Genomic DNA, 15,035 nt, shown 5'->3' on the forward strand with positions numbered 1-15,035 from the left:
GCTCTACACCAGTGTGAAAGCTGTTGAGTGATATCACTGTCCTGGGAGCCTCCCTTATGGAAAGATTTTGTGGAATTGCATTAAAGCCAGTCTTTTTACTTGCAGTTTTCTATTAAATTCTTCACACCTTCAGTGTAAATTTTTCAAGAGCATTAAAACTGATAATTTAGAAATAAATCTCAGATATTACTGTCTTTTCCATAGCCTTTTTTGGCTTCTTCCCTAATAACTAGTCATGCTTCCATAACTCATTATGTGATATAAATATGGCTGTGAAGTAGGAGGAACTGGCTTCAAAATAGCTTATATCTGAACTGCAAAGGTCGTCCACTTGAATTGTTGTTGTGGACAGAGCTTGAGCATATAAATCTCATACAGATGATGGCCAGAAAATTATTTTCTCTCCATGGCTGGCTGGCTGAATTCCTATGGAGAGATTACTTTTAGCATTGCTGGGCACTGTTAATGGTCTGCTATGATGCTTAGAGCAAAAAGATTTAAAAAACCCATTAAAATTTTTAAACTTCCCATATTTTCTCACAGACCATTGGAAATAAAAATAAATATAAATAGATGTGGCCCACAGACTGTTAGAAATTAAAATAAACAACTGGCATTTCAGCAAAAGAGTGGATTACATAGGTGTGCAGGCAATAGCAGGGGGAGACCCATGCCTGAGCCCTCCAGTCCCACTCCCATTACATCTGGTGCTAATTTTGTGCAGTATCTGTAAAGCACGAGTTTTCTGAATGCTTATTTTCAAGTTCTAACCCTTTTTAAAATGAGGCTGGTTTTTCTGTGTATACAGACCCACGTATATGTAACTAAGGTAGAGTTGGGCATAGTTTTAATTGGGACGGAGATCTACAGATTTAAAGATTTTATAAACTTAGTGCATCTAAATGTAAAGAAATAGCAGCAGTGGAAAAAGAATACAAGCCTTTATATTTTAATTTTCTCAATCCCTGTCTCTAGGGTAGCTTGTTGGCAGCCGGGAGATGGAGAGGCCCCGCCATACTCTGTCAGTGAAGACTGCCTATATCTGAACGTCTTTGTTCCTGCCACCACTGTAAGTAGGAGACAAGTCAATATTTTTTTATTTATTTTTTTTTTTTTTGTAGCTGAGCATTGTCTCTTTTCAAAGTACTTTTAAATGGCATGAATCACTGTTTTTCATGTGGTGTTCACAAAGCCCTGCAAGGTTAAATTAGGCACTCTGTTGTTTGTACTGGTGCAAGAGTATTCCCCGTAGGCTTTCAGTGAGATGTGTTTGGGTAACTAGGAGGGCAGCAGATTAAAAAGCCTGAAATAAGAGAGAGAGAAAGAGGGAAGCAAAGCACAAGAGGAAGGTGTCAGCGAAGGAGGAAAAATTAAGGACAGAAATGGCAATGTCTCTGAAATGAGACCATTTGTCCAGGAGACAATAACGCAACACTACATATCACATCGACACTTACCACCAGCTGAGTGGCAGCAGATGAGGTTTTTTTCACCCTTATATTTTGCTGTCCCCCTGTTGACATCCATGGGAGCTGTTGAGGAATGAGGGCAGCAAGCGATGCTAGATTTGTGCCCAGCCCGCAGAGCATAAAAATAAATGCTTCAAAGATAACTGGGCCAATGGTACAATCTGAGAAATTGTCATTTGAAAGCTCTTGAATTTCTCATTCAAAACGGACATAAAATAAAGCTTCAAGTTAAACCCAAGCTTAGAAGATTGGCCAAACCCCCGAGGGGCTGGGGATAAAGATGCTGAATAACATGTGAATCTCATTGAAGAGTGGGCCCAGAGCACAGGAACAGTTTTTTTCTTTCCACAGTACCGGTAATTTTCAGAAGGTGATGGTGGTTATAATGGAAATTTATGAGTCTGAATACTGCATGTCTGTAAAGAGCTGGTCTTAGCTATCTGACAGTAGCACACACAGTCCCTTGCAGTCCCTTCTAATCACCAGAAAGACCAGCAGTCTGTTTTCTCCCTGCAGCACCAGACTGTCATTTTGCCTTGAGAACAGTCACCGCTTATTGAAAACATCAGGTCACTGTCCCAGGCAGTTTGCCATCTCCGCCTAAGTGCTGCTTTCAAGATAGCTTATTTGAAAGCATTGTGTTTGCTACCATCTGGTAGACTAAATAGGCTTTTCTTTTCTCCGTGGCGGTACTGAGCATTAAATCCCGCCTGTCTTTTACAGAGGTGTAAGGAAGAAGTAGGTTTGATTAAGTCAATCAGTTTCACATGCATAAGTCTAGTCCAAGAGAGAACCAAAACTTCTGTTTTTGCAGAAGTAGCTGGGAGCAGGCAGCATGGCATTTTCCTGTTTCTTTTTGTAGTGAGCTCTATTTTTTACTCACATACAGAGACCTATAGTTATATGTTTTCAGTCCATGCAAAGTTAAATTAGGTAGTAAATGCTGAATATAAAACCTCCTGGAGAGCAGCAAATGCAGAGGTCATTCAGGAGCATTTTGAGCCTGAACAAGAGCACGGTGCAAGGACTGCTGCCTGCATCCGACTCTTTAACTGTCAAGCAGTGAAGAAGGGGAATGACATCACCTCGTTTTGCTTCCATATCTACGTGTAACACATAACCTTCCAAATAAAACTGGCACTTCTGAGAGACTTTTTTTCCATGTAGAACCATCACCACCTGTCACACTAGCAAAGCAAAACTGTGCTTCAGCTTGATTTGTGAAGAGTTCAAATGTAGGATCAAGAGTTGAAACTCTCCACTAAATAAGAAAGTGTACTCTCTCTCCTCTTCTCCCATCCCCTGCACGTGCATCCTTATCGCATCATCCCTGTTGCACTCAATTCTTTATAGAGCCACAATGTACAGTAGTAAAAGCCCTTGAGGTTGCCTGGCTCAGTACAATTTAAATCTATCCCTGCCAAGTAGCTCATTAAGTGTTTTACAGAAGGATGGAGAATATGGTTCTGAATATTATAAAGCCTTTCACATTTCCAGCTGACTTGCAGCTTCCTGGTAGACACTGAACTTCAAACTTGAATATAGGAAGTTCCATCTTAACATAAGGAGGGACTTCTTTACTTTGAGGGTGGCAGAGCACTGGCACAGGCTGCCCAGAGAGGTTGTGGAGTCTCCCACTCTGGAGACATTCCAAACCCGCCTGGATGCTGTCCTGTGCAACTTGCTGTAGGTGACCCTGCTCTGGCGGGGGGGGTTGGACTAGATGATCTCCAGAGGTCCCTTCCAACCCTGACCAATCTGTGATTCTGTGATCCTGTTTGCGCACGGGACCTAAGCCCCTACAGACATGAGACCACAGTGGAGCTTCTGGGCTCCCCAGAAGATGTCCTCCCAGTAGCTAAGCCAAGGACCTATCTGACCATGTCTCAGCTGGAATTCTTTGCACAGGTTTTACCCCTCAAAGTGTGAGTGTCTGTGTTTTGTTGCCGAGTATGGAGCAAAGCCCCGCACTGGGCAGTAGTGACAGGGCAGCCGTGGCCTGTCTGTGAGGAACATGCTGGTCCCACTCTGCCCAGCGTTGCCCCACGTGTGCCCCACTGCAGCCTGGCATTGATGCTGGTGGTGCTGCATCTGAGCCTGATACCAAAAGGTGGGGGGTGAAGGAGCTGGCTCCACCAGGCTTTAGTTAAACTCTTGCTTTTCTTCTGCCTTGACAGCTCTTCTGCCTCACATACTTAATTGCAGTGTTTGGCTGAATTTGGTTGAGAACAAGGCTTGGGGGAAATTCACTTTTACTCAAAATAAATTATCCAGCAGCTAATGTACAGTAAAAAACTAATTGGCTACCAAATATATATAGAGAGAGACAGACAGGTGGTATGAAATATCTCATGTTGTGAGGCACAGTTCAATTACAGCATGAAAATAATTATGCTGTACTGTTAAAATGGCTAACAAGAAATGGGAAGGTAATTGTGTTAAGTAGTCCTCATCTAGAATGCCCAAATCCATGAGCTCTGAGACTGAACTCCCTTGAGACTAACCCCAAATTTTTTTTCATGATAGTTTACCGTTACATAGGAGAGGGATCTGTCACTGCTTGACGCAGACTAGAAATGGGAATGCTGCCTTCAGACACTTGGCGCTCAGCAAAGCCCTGGTGCTCAGTCTTCCCTGGAATTGCTCCGTGACTGTTGCAGCAGGCTTTGTTTTGCCATTTTTAACTTTTATCTCCCATCTTTCCCTTTTTTAGGCTTTTCCTTACTAGAGCATTGGGTAATGTCGCTCAGCATAGCGTAATATACACCTTACAGGGCAGCTGGAGGTCGTTGTGCTGTGCAGGCAGTGGACATGTGGGAAATGCCTAGTTGGCTTTAACATGCTGAACTGAGGGGATGGAGCAGGCTCAACATCATGTTTAATACCATTTTAGCTGACATGGCTTGATGTGATTGTATTTTAGAATGAATTTCCATGTGAAAACAGATTCTTTCATTCTTTTACTTGCCCCCATCTCTCTACATGTGGTGCAGAAACGGGAACCAGAGGCAAGGCACTGTGAATTAAGCATTGCCTATTCAGGAGCAGAAGTTCCTGAGAGAGAGCAGCATGTGCAATTTCTGGGGTTTTCTTGGTAATATTGTCGTGTTCACAAGAAGCCTCTGAAGTGATTCTTCAGATAGATAAGTGAGGATTGCCCACAATCATGACAAATTAAGGGCAGCTGAGGGGATTTTGCCTCCTATCCTGTAATTTTGCAGGAGGCTGCAACCATCACTTCTCTGCTGCTCCTCCTGTATAGCCAGTCGTGTTTTCGCTGGAGACATCCTTTCCCAGAGCAGATGCCAGAGCGTTTAGCTAAGCTCCATCCAGAAAATAACAGCAACGGAGCCCAATGCCCTCTAGCTGCAGGGAAAAACAAAGCTCAGATGTACTTTGATGCTTCTGCAGGGGCCACCAGCCCTGCTTTGAAAAACACCAGCAGTTGCCAAAGCAGAAAGCGGGACAGGTGGGTGTGCGTGACCTGCTGCTGAGCAGAGAAGTGAGGAGCCTCCTTCATGATAGTCTCAAAGAGGGCAATAGGGGAAGAAAGTGCTGAATGGAAAATAAAGATTGCACTATAAAAAAATCTTTTTAGCATTGGAGCAGGTTATTCTGCTTTTTGCAAGGGGAAGAAAAAAACTAAAATGACAAAAAAAAAAAAACCCTAACCAAAACCCCTCCATGTCTTTCACTCTTCCGAGTGTCATCTTAACAGACCTATAATCCACTGGCAAATGCTGAGGTCTCCTGGGCAGTTCTGCTTTTGTGCTGCTCATGCAGCAGCAGCCTGGCTGCAGCCCTGCCACATCTGCAGAGGGGGTCTGCACAGATGGGGTCCTGCTTTGGGAAAAAGTCTCCATTTCAGCGTGAAATTGGGTGGCTCTGCAAGGAGTGCTGACCTCGGCAGCAGCCCATCGTAGCTCCTTCCTATCTCAGGAGTTCTGCTGGGCTCTCCCAGGGCAGACATGCTCTGTACTTCATGAAAGACGAGGCTTTCCCCTGCAGAGACAAAGTCCTCTCTATAGGATCCCTCTGTATATCTACTAGGAGAAAACCTCCATGGGGATTGAAGGAGCAATGAGGACCTCTTGTCAAGTGAGATTTTTCAGACCAGGCAGTGTTGAAGTGCTGAAGACTAGAGAGTAGGAAGCAGCCCTGCACAGCTGCTGAGTTAGTTGTGCTCAAGATGAAGCAACCCAGCAGGCCTTTTCCTTCTCATTTCTCACTTGTTTGAACTTTTCTTGAGTGTTTTTGAAAAGCAGACAATTTACAGCGAAGGCAAGCCCACCACATTCTCAATAGCCAAGTCAGCAGGCTGGGTCTGCCTGAGCTAACCTGGTAGAGTTGTTGGCTGGTGGAACACAGCGTTGCCATTAAATCTTTATACTGGACATAGTGTCCTCTTTAATGGTATATAGGTCATTGTGGACAATTTAGCCCTAGAATTTCAGGTAGATAGACAGATATCCTCTCATTGTGGTCACTGTTAAAGAGCTATGAATGGCATAGATTTAGATGTTAGTGGGGAAGATGCTTGCATTCTCATCAGTGACCTACAAAAGCAGCTGGCTACAGGGATGTTAACCTGGTTGTTGTCACGGCAGGTGAAAAACATGTCAGTGCTGCTGTTCTTCCACAACGGAGGGAGTTACAATGCTGAGGCGGGAAAGGCAACCATAGATGGATCATACCTAGCTGCCATCAGTAACGTCATTGTTGTGACAGCAAACTACCGGGTCGGTGTTTTTGGCTTCCTTAGTACTGGTAAGTCATGGATTTCTAGAACACACACAACTATGGGCTAAATTGCATTCTGTAACACTTCCATTTCTAATTGGAAAAAAAAAAAAAAAGAAAAAGGATAAGCTATTTTTACATTTGAGAAATCTGTATCTTCCCCTGTTTTGTTTTTTTTTTTTTTTTTGTGGGGGGGGGAAAGGGGAAAGAAAAGAAATAAAGGAGACTTGGTCTGAAGAGAAAGGGGAGAGACTGGAGGCAAAGGGACAAGAACAAACAAAACCCAAGCATCCATACCAAAGCACTGTTCTTCTGTTTGCAGATGGGACTGTGGATATTGGGTTTTGCGGGCACACACAAAGATAGCAGGAACTTTAAAGCCTAACCTAATTTCAGTGGCCTGTCATTGTGAATACAGTTTTCAATGTCTCCAACCTCTAGCTGTTCTATCCATGAAATTTTGCTAATGCTCAATTGTGCCCATGTCAGAGTGGGGAAGAGGCAGAGAGGGATAACTGCAGGTTAATGGTAAGAAGGACAGGAAAGTATGGAAAGTGCAGCACAAAGATAGTTGGTTGGTTCCTCAGTAATTCAACCTGACTTCTCTGAAGGACTTGCCATGTTTAATTTGCATTCTGTTAGCCACTTTTGCTGTCCTGGACGTTACTGAACATTTGCATGTTCTCTGTTTGCATCCCTTCCCCATATGTTGGTGTAAAGGACACTTTTGCTCTTCTATTGCTCTTAATACCAATTGCCATTAAAAGTGATACAAATTTCCATTAAATACAGGATTTAAAGTTGTACAAAGAGGAATGTACAAATGAAAACGCACATTCATATCTCCCTGTTGATCTTTGGGATCCTTTTTTTTTTTTTAATTTTGCCTTTTATTAGATTTGCCTGTTTAAGCAAGTAGAGAACATTTTTCTTTCTACCATCTTTCAGTTTTGGCTGGGGCAGGGGAACTTAAGGTACAAAGCCATGGAGAGAAAAAGTAACAATTGCAAGTGGAGCTCTGGCTCCACCAGTCCCATGGCAATCCTTGGTCTGTTTTATGGATGTTTTAGTACCTTTATAACCTTTAGGAGGTTATATTTTCCATGCTTGCAAACACCAGACTGACATGCTTTGCCGTATGATTCTTTTGCGTATTTACTGCTAGTGATGCTGGCTTGATTTCACTTCATTTGGGGTTATAGCTACAGCTATTGGTTATTGTTTCCTTTCTCTGTTTTACTGTTTAGTTCAAAGCTCGCTCCCAGCAAAGCCTGTTTTTCATTCAGTAAGTAAAGAGCTGGCACCACAAACTCCTTACTCATTTAGGTATGAAGTTGGTAATAGGTGTATCTGGGGAAAAAATCACTGTTTTCATCAGTGCAAACCGGATGCTTATGAAAGTGATACCGTGGCTTCGTTTTGGCTAGTGCCATATGCAGTGTGGATATGTGCAGTGCGAGCTTCCATTACGCAGCACTGCCCACGCGTTACCCGCTAACCTCCTTCAGCCCTGTGAACCTCACCTAGGTTTCCTCCTACATGGAAACTGCTAGTGGGGCTGAATATTATATAGCAATATTTAGATGACGGTCCATAATTTAGGGATCAGGAAAATTATCCAGTCTCTTTTTCATAGGGATCTGCATTGCATGTCCCAGAAATTCAATGTGTGAGCTGAATGTACCAAATTTGCATTCCTACAAACCTTCAGATAGAAGTGGTTCATTATGAGTAGGGAGTATTCGGGGGCCTTCTCCTTCTCTCTGTACTGTGCAGCTGCCACCAGGGAAAAGAGCAGTCTTTCCTAACCTCTTCCCCTGTGCAAAATCCTTGTTGTGCATTTGGGAAAATCCCATTGCTCCAGAGGGAGCTGGAACAAGTAGGAAAAGCTCTTTGCAAGAGTCATTGGAGCAAGCTAAGCACCACATTCATGGGAAGCCCTAAAAATTCCTTCCGTGCCACACTCCTGTCTCCCCTATATCCCTTCAGTCCATGTGGGGTTGATGAGACGTAGTATGTCTGTACCAGGCTCCCTGTCAGCATGAGTTTTCAGTCATACCCATTCTGGTGAGCAATGCTCCCACTGCAAGATCTATTCTTTGGTCCACCACAGGTTGGTGGATTACCTCTGACTCCTTCTGTACATCCCCAGGAGCCACTGGGGATTTTCAACTAAGATTGTCAAGCTGTTTCAAATATTACAAGGGTTTTCCTCAAGACTTAAATGATATTCCAGGGATGTTTCCAGTGTTACTGAAAGACTTGGGCAAATCCTGGTCCTTGGGAAGTTTTGCCTCCCGCAGGAGCTCACCCCTAGGACTGTGGGTGTACGTGAGCAGCAGGAGTGTTAGAAGGCCCTGAAGTTAGAAACAGAAGTTATGATCTTGCGGGTAATATCGGTTTCATTGTCCCACTAAGGAAAACACTGAATCCTCTCAAGTTGACTTGTTATAAATGGCAGGACTAGAAATGAAGGAGTTAAATGGAGATTTGGGGGGAGGAAGGATAGTGAAAACAACAGATTTCCCTTTTTTTTTTCCTGAAGTTGTTTTGGTCTCTCACTGACAGGGCTTTTGTGTGCAGTCAAAGAGCTCTTATTCTTCACAATACAAAGGATGTTTAATTTCATTTGCTATCACCCACTGATGCTGCAAAAAGTGATGCAGCTTCTTACTAGTGCCTTCACCTCTAGCTTTGCACCCAGAAAAGTTATGGTGAATTGCCAGTGATTTGGATGACAAGACTATGGAGAAGACAGTCATGTTTTTAGGCCTGATTCTTCTAAGAGTCCACGAATTCATATAAAACAGGATGATTTTCACTCCCCTGTGGTCCTCAGGAATGTGCCCACAAAAGGCAGTGGAAAAGTTTGCTGACAGACATGTTTCTTTTGGTCTGACTACCGTGAATGTCCGTGCATGCATCCGTCCCCCAGTGTGGCACATTTCACAACCTGGCTGTGGTTTTTGCCAGGGCAGAAGCAGCTGGTTGTATTTCCCTCCTTGGTCTCACTGTTTAGTGTACCAGTAGCGAGGCACATTGTGTGGCTAAAATATTTACAAGGATTTCACTTCCCCTGGGGAGGTGTCGTGAGGCACGCAACAAACCCTTGAAATAAGGTTTCCTTTTTAACAAAGTTGAGTGATTTTATTGCTGGATTGAGAACCCTGGGAACTGCTCATGGTGTGCAGAACAGACTCAAAACCCCTAAAAACTAAAGCAGGGATTTTTTTTTTTATATCTATTGCTTCACTGGTGTGACTTTGCCTAATCGTCTGAAATGATGGCAGTAGGTGGAAGGTTGTAGTTTCCAGGGACATTTCATTCTTGGCTGTCCTACCGAAAAGGCACTTACAGTGATGGCTACTGTGATGTGGGTATCTGTAAGGTCTGCAAAACTGTCAAAAGTCTGGTCCCCTCTGTATTCTGTTCTGCTGCTTAAATCAGTCTCCTATAAGGAGAGGCTGAGAGAGTTGGGGCTGTTCAGCCTGGAGAAGAGAAGGCTCCGGGGAGATCTTATTGCGGCCTTCCAGTACCTAAAGGGGGCCTACAGGAGAGCTGGGGAAGGACTTTTTACTAGGGCATGTAGGGACGGACGAGGGGGAATGGCTATAAACTGGAAGAGGGCAGGTTTAGATTAAACATTAGGAAGAAATTTTTCACTTTGAGGGTGGTGAGACACTGGAACAGGTTGCCCAGAGAAGCTGCTGAAGCCCCATCCCTGGAGTTGTTCAAGGCCAGGCTGGACGTGGCCTTGGGCAACCTGGTCTAGTGGGAGGTGTCCCTGCCCATGGCAGGGGGGTTGGAACTAGATGATCTTCAAGGTCCCTTCCAACCTAAACCATTCTATGATTCTATGATATCTCAGTAATTCTTTATGGTAGGCATGTGGATATCTATGACAGGATGTGTGCTTTCAGTTGATCTTTGTCAGAGACAGGGCTCTCCGTCCACAAAGTGGCAGCTTTTTATTCCACTATCTGTTCATTTTGATTCCCTAGTTTTTGAGCCTACCCTTACTTTAAAATTGTACTATTTGATCTTGGCAATGGAAGAAACAGCTAGTTTCAGCTGTGTTTCTATTCCTGGCTTTATGTCTCGTCTTGTTTTTTGGTTGGGTTGTTTTTTTTTTCGCTCCAAGCTTTGAATGCGGAAAATTTAAAATCATTAAAAATGAATGGCTCATTGTGGATTAAAAAGAAGTAGACAGTGAATAATCATTTTCTATTCCTTTCTTAGGGACTGTGTAGGAATTACTTATTTCTGCTTTTGTTGATATAAAATTAAGCTTCCCTAGGGGTTTGCATCCTTAGATGCTTTCAGCCTTAGTTTTCTATTAGTCAAAGTAACAGGTTACCACTGGTTGGTGTTGAAATTAAAGTAGTCCTTTCAATGGTGATACCTAAGCATGGGAAGTACATGATCAATTATTTTTCTTTTGTTTTCATGGGAACAAAAATATAAATACATATAATTGAGATCTCTATCAGCTAGACATAGGTAAATCTCAGAGGCTATATATGGAGATATAAATTATAAAATAATATCTGTACATATGTAAAGAAATGCAGGATTATGTGACTTATAAACGATTGGTCAGACAAGTGAGTGTAAAGGGGATCTAGGAAGCAGAAAGATGCAACTAGATGTACTCCAGGGAAACAGTCAATTGGATCTGGCAAATGCACTGATTTGTTATTTGGTTTTAATTCATCTTAAGATCGAGCTGCTTATTTAGAAAAAGCATCTCATGGCCTCAATTTACAGATACTCGAGCCTGGACTCATGTCTCCTGCTGTGAGGTATCCAAATGAAGCTTAGAAGTTGGAGTGTTATTCTTCTATAATCAGGACAGACAATTAGGCAACTCCAAGGATGCAGTTGGAAGAACTGTTAATTATATTAACTTCCTTTGAACTGTCATTTCTTGTATTTTTATTAACTTGCTCTTGTCTTGTAATGAAATGCACTAACACTATGTTATGGGGCTCGGATAGAATGCTCTTGCAGAATGGTAGCTAGAGAAAGACATGATCAGATGTTTTTGAAAGTACTGAAAATCAAACAGAATAATATTTAATTACTCTTAGTTGCATCTCTGCCCAAGTATGGGTGCAGAATATGTTTTTTTCCAGATAGGGACCACAGAGTCCTCAATTCTGGCTTGCGGCACGTTTATAACATGAAGCTTTTGGTTGTTTGGGTAGGAAAGCCTTACAAAATATCTGATTATTTCAGGGGCTTAATGAATAAGCATACTTGGTAACTACAGCACTGAATACTAGCTCTTGTAAATTCTCGGAGTGGTGAAAACTGAAATGGAGCCTATTAATATAGTGATGACCTTGGAAGAGACCACTTCAGGCTTTTAAGCTCTGGTGTCGTTTTTGTCAAGGTTCAGCTGTGAGGGCTACTAAAAATGTAATTTTTGATCATAACTTCATATGTTTATAGTTTTATTTCTTTACAGATTCTTTTCAGACCTAACTATTTATTTTCCACACAGATTCTCCTGAGGCAACTGGAAACGCTGGCCTTTTGGATCAACTGGCGGCTTTGAAGTGGGTGCAGCAGAACATCGCTAGCTTTGGAGGAGATCCAAACCGGGTTTCTTTAGGAGCTGACCGTGGTGGGGCAGACGTTACCAGCATTCACCTGCTTACAGAGGCAGCGGGTATGGACCTCTTCAGGAGGGTGGTGTTGATGGTAAGTCCAATTCCTGCCGCTTCGACTTCTTTGTGAAAGGATGTTGTTACAGACGTGAGGATGTTGCAGTGTGTGGGTGATGGTTTTATTTTATCCATACTTTGGCAGCACTATAAGGGCTGTTATTGCTGTAGTTATTTTTTGTCTCACCTGTGACTGCTATCTCCAGGAGCTGGGTGCTTCACAAAGATGTACAAGAAATGTGCTTTGGTGATTGATTTAGTCATAGTAAGAATCTGGTTTTCGTCACTGTGGTTTTTTGTGTATTATATAAATAGTCTTGTTTCATAACTTACAGGTACAAAAAGTTAGTTTCCATTCCATAAATATGGTTGTTGATCAGCAGTTTTTACACTCTAAAACTGATGAGCCAAACATCCGCATGTTTGAAGTATCCAATCTTTTTATCTGATCTCATGACAGATTTCATTTAAAAGAAAAAGCAAGTTTCAGGGAGAGAGCAAAAATCTGTTTACCCACGGGCTTGTTTGCCATCAACTTGGACCATTTTCCCAGTCACTCAAGTGATCTGTATTTTTACAGCCCTTCCAGTGTCGAATCTCAGGACTTTGAGGTCAACTTTTTCAGCTTCGATACTACCATTGATCTTTACAGCCTCAGATGAAAGCAGTGTGCTCTGAAATGAGGCTTAATCTTCAGTGGACATTTATAAATACAGAAGAAATGGTACTTGGACAAAATGATCTCTCTGCCAGCTGTGTTCACTTGGAACAGTGAGCAGAGGAACAGAATTCTTAGCCCAGCAAACCTAGGTCCCAATTAAATAAAATCTTGCCTTGAAAAGAATGACATCTCTATTCACAACTTGATTTTTCTTCAGTTTACCCTTGCTCCAGGAAACATAACTTGCCTTTTGCATCCCCCTGTCTCAGTAAGATTACGTTAATTACATCACTCTAGTGGGGAAGGCAAGGGAAGTTGTTGAAAATTGCTGCTCAGTAGTTGGTTTTTTTGTGTCATTCTCAGATAACTCCTCACATGGTTCCTAGATACTTACTTGGCTCTTGGCATAGTTTGCTAGTAGACCCAGAGTCCTTTTCTCTCAGAGTAAAGTTTCATCCTACTCTGTCTCTGAAGTCACAAACCCTTAACTGATGTGGCTCAGGATGGGGCCTTGTGAAAGCTGTAACAGGACACAGTGCAATTTACCAGTTGAGCAACCGATGAAGGGGAAATGCAATGACCTCTTTGATTATCGTTATTTCTGGAGTGTAGTTCCACATTATGTCTTTTCTTTTTTAAATTAAATTTTGAACTCCTTTCTCCTACAGCAGGACATTGAATAATGGAAAACAGTGGCAGTGCAATGAGAAGGCAGGCGCATCAATTCTTCCCACTAATCTAGTGTCTGTAACAACAATTTTCTTCCTGGGACTGTGCAGGCCACTGTCTTGGCAAAAGCAGGATCTCCATGTATTTCGAAGTAATGTTAAGTATTTATCCTGACAGTGTCACAGTAGTACGCAGTAATATCAGTGGCTTAAAAATATACTTGATTTTTTTTTTTTTTTTTTTTTTTTGCAATGAAGTGATTCAGAATGTAACAGTTGGTTTACTCAGATTTCTCACCTAGAACTCCTGCAAAGGCATGTATCTTGTTTTGGCTCCAAGACACCAAATCCATTGCGTACTTTTAATTTTACTGTAAAAAAAGGAGATGCACACAGACTAAGAATCATGAAACTGAGAATATACACCAGATATAGCTTCCCTGAGGGAAAATTCCATGAAGCAATACAACTTTTCTGCAGAAGTTAGTTTTGCGCTCTTTGTTTGGGTCTTTGTCATGTCTAAAACAATGATAGTGTTTCTTAGCATGTGGAGAGGTGTGATGTATGAAGCTGTCTTTATAAGAAGATATGCACCTGAAAGAGAAAAATGCTTTTGAGTTTCCTATGTCTGCCCTATAACAGATTTTGTTAGGAACAGGTCTAAAAAAAGATTGTACAAAATCAATGCAAAGCTGTCATGGGGACTTCTTATAACTTATTTCATCTTTCAGTAGTACGATTAGAAAAAAGTAGTGTCAATGATTATGGTTTTGTTTTAAATCATTTAAGAGCATTAGCGTGGTGTTTGACTTCATCTTTTTATTAATTGATTTATTTACCTGTGCAATTTTGATCTAGAAGAGTGATCAATGGTACGGACTGCCTTGATCTCTTGCAGGAGGCTGTGGGGGGCAGATACCTCAGGTGTCTCCTCCAGGCATTCCCTGGTGTGTGTTGGGAGGAGAGCTTCCAGGCTTCCTCCACCCAATGCAAGGGAAGGCAGTAGGTCCCTCCTGGCCATGGACGTAGGTCAGCCAATGGGGAAAGAGCAGATTTATTGCCCTACTGAAAACTGCTGCAGTCAGATGCAGGGCTGTTTGACATGACCCTAAGTATTCCTGGTCCTATGATCAGCTAACCTATAGATCTCCTTCTTCTCCCTTTTCCCATCTCCTTTATGTTTCTGCTTTACCAGCCTCATTCCCTCTCAAACAAACCAACCACCTTTGATTACTTTTTTGCCATTGGTCCTAGTTTTGTTACATCCCTACTCAAATTGGGTATTTCTGATATCGTTTCTTAGGTAATCTCAGATATGTAGAGAATCACCCTCGTGCTGTTTCCCCTCACAAGACTGTGCTTCCCAAAAGGTCTTTCAGTTATTTGTGAGAAATTGCCAGACCTCACACAATTTCCCCATAATCATCTGTGAAATCCAACCATCCCTTATGGCACTATTCACAAGTTTTTGTCACCTTCTCACATTGTTACTATGAGGGTGCCCAAGTGCTGGCACAGATTGCCCAGGGAAGTTGTGGAGTATCCATTCTTTGAGATATTCAAAAGCTGTCTTGACATGGTCCTGGGCAACCAGCTCTAGGTGGCTCTGCTTGAGTGGGGAAGTTGCAGCAGATGACCTCCAGAAGTCCCTTCCAACCTGGTCTGTGATTGTGTGAACCCGTCGTCATCAGAACGTCTTACCCTCTTCCTACAGAGCATGTTCCAAGTGCTGCCCAGTTACATGGGCTCTTGGATTCTTTTGCTGTGTTCCATCAAAGATACCAGTGTCATTGCAAGACTGAGTGTTTGTACCGGTTGCACACTAGGT

General features: G+C 42.5%; 1 protein-coding gene across 1 annotated transcript in view; it reads left to right on the forward strand.

Moving 5' to 3' along the window:
* TG (thyroglobulin) overlaps nucleotides 1-15,035 on the forward strand; it is a 171,220-nt gene that overhangs the window by 92,015 nt on the left and 64,170 nt on the right. Inside the window, exons 39-41 of the mRNA XM_009881055.1 lie at nucleotides 976-1,069; nucleotides 6,077-6,236; nucleotides 11,716-11,915. Of these exons, the coding sequence (XP_009879357.1) occupies nucleotides 976-1,069; nucleotides 6,077-6,236; nucleotides 11,716-11,915 (454 nt within the window). The remainder of the gene's footprint in view (nucleotides 1-975; nucleotides 1,070-6,076; nucleotides 6,237-11,715; nucleotides 11,916-15,035) is intronic.

Source organism: Charadrius vociferus, unplaced genomic scaffold, assembly GCF_000708025.1.
Source record: "Charadrius vociferus isolate BGI_N301 unplaced genomic scaffold, ASM70802v2 scaffold2, whole genome shotgun sequence".
NCBI classification, from domain to species: Eukaryota; Metazoa; Chordata; class Aves; order Charadriiformes; family Charadriidae; genus Charadrius; species Charadrius vociferus.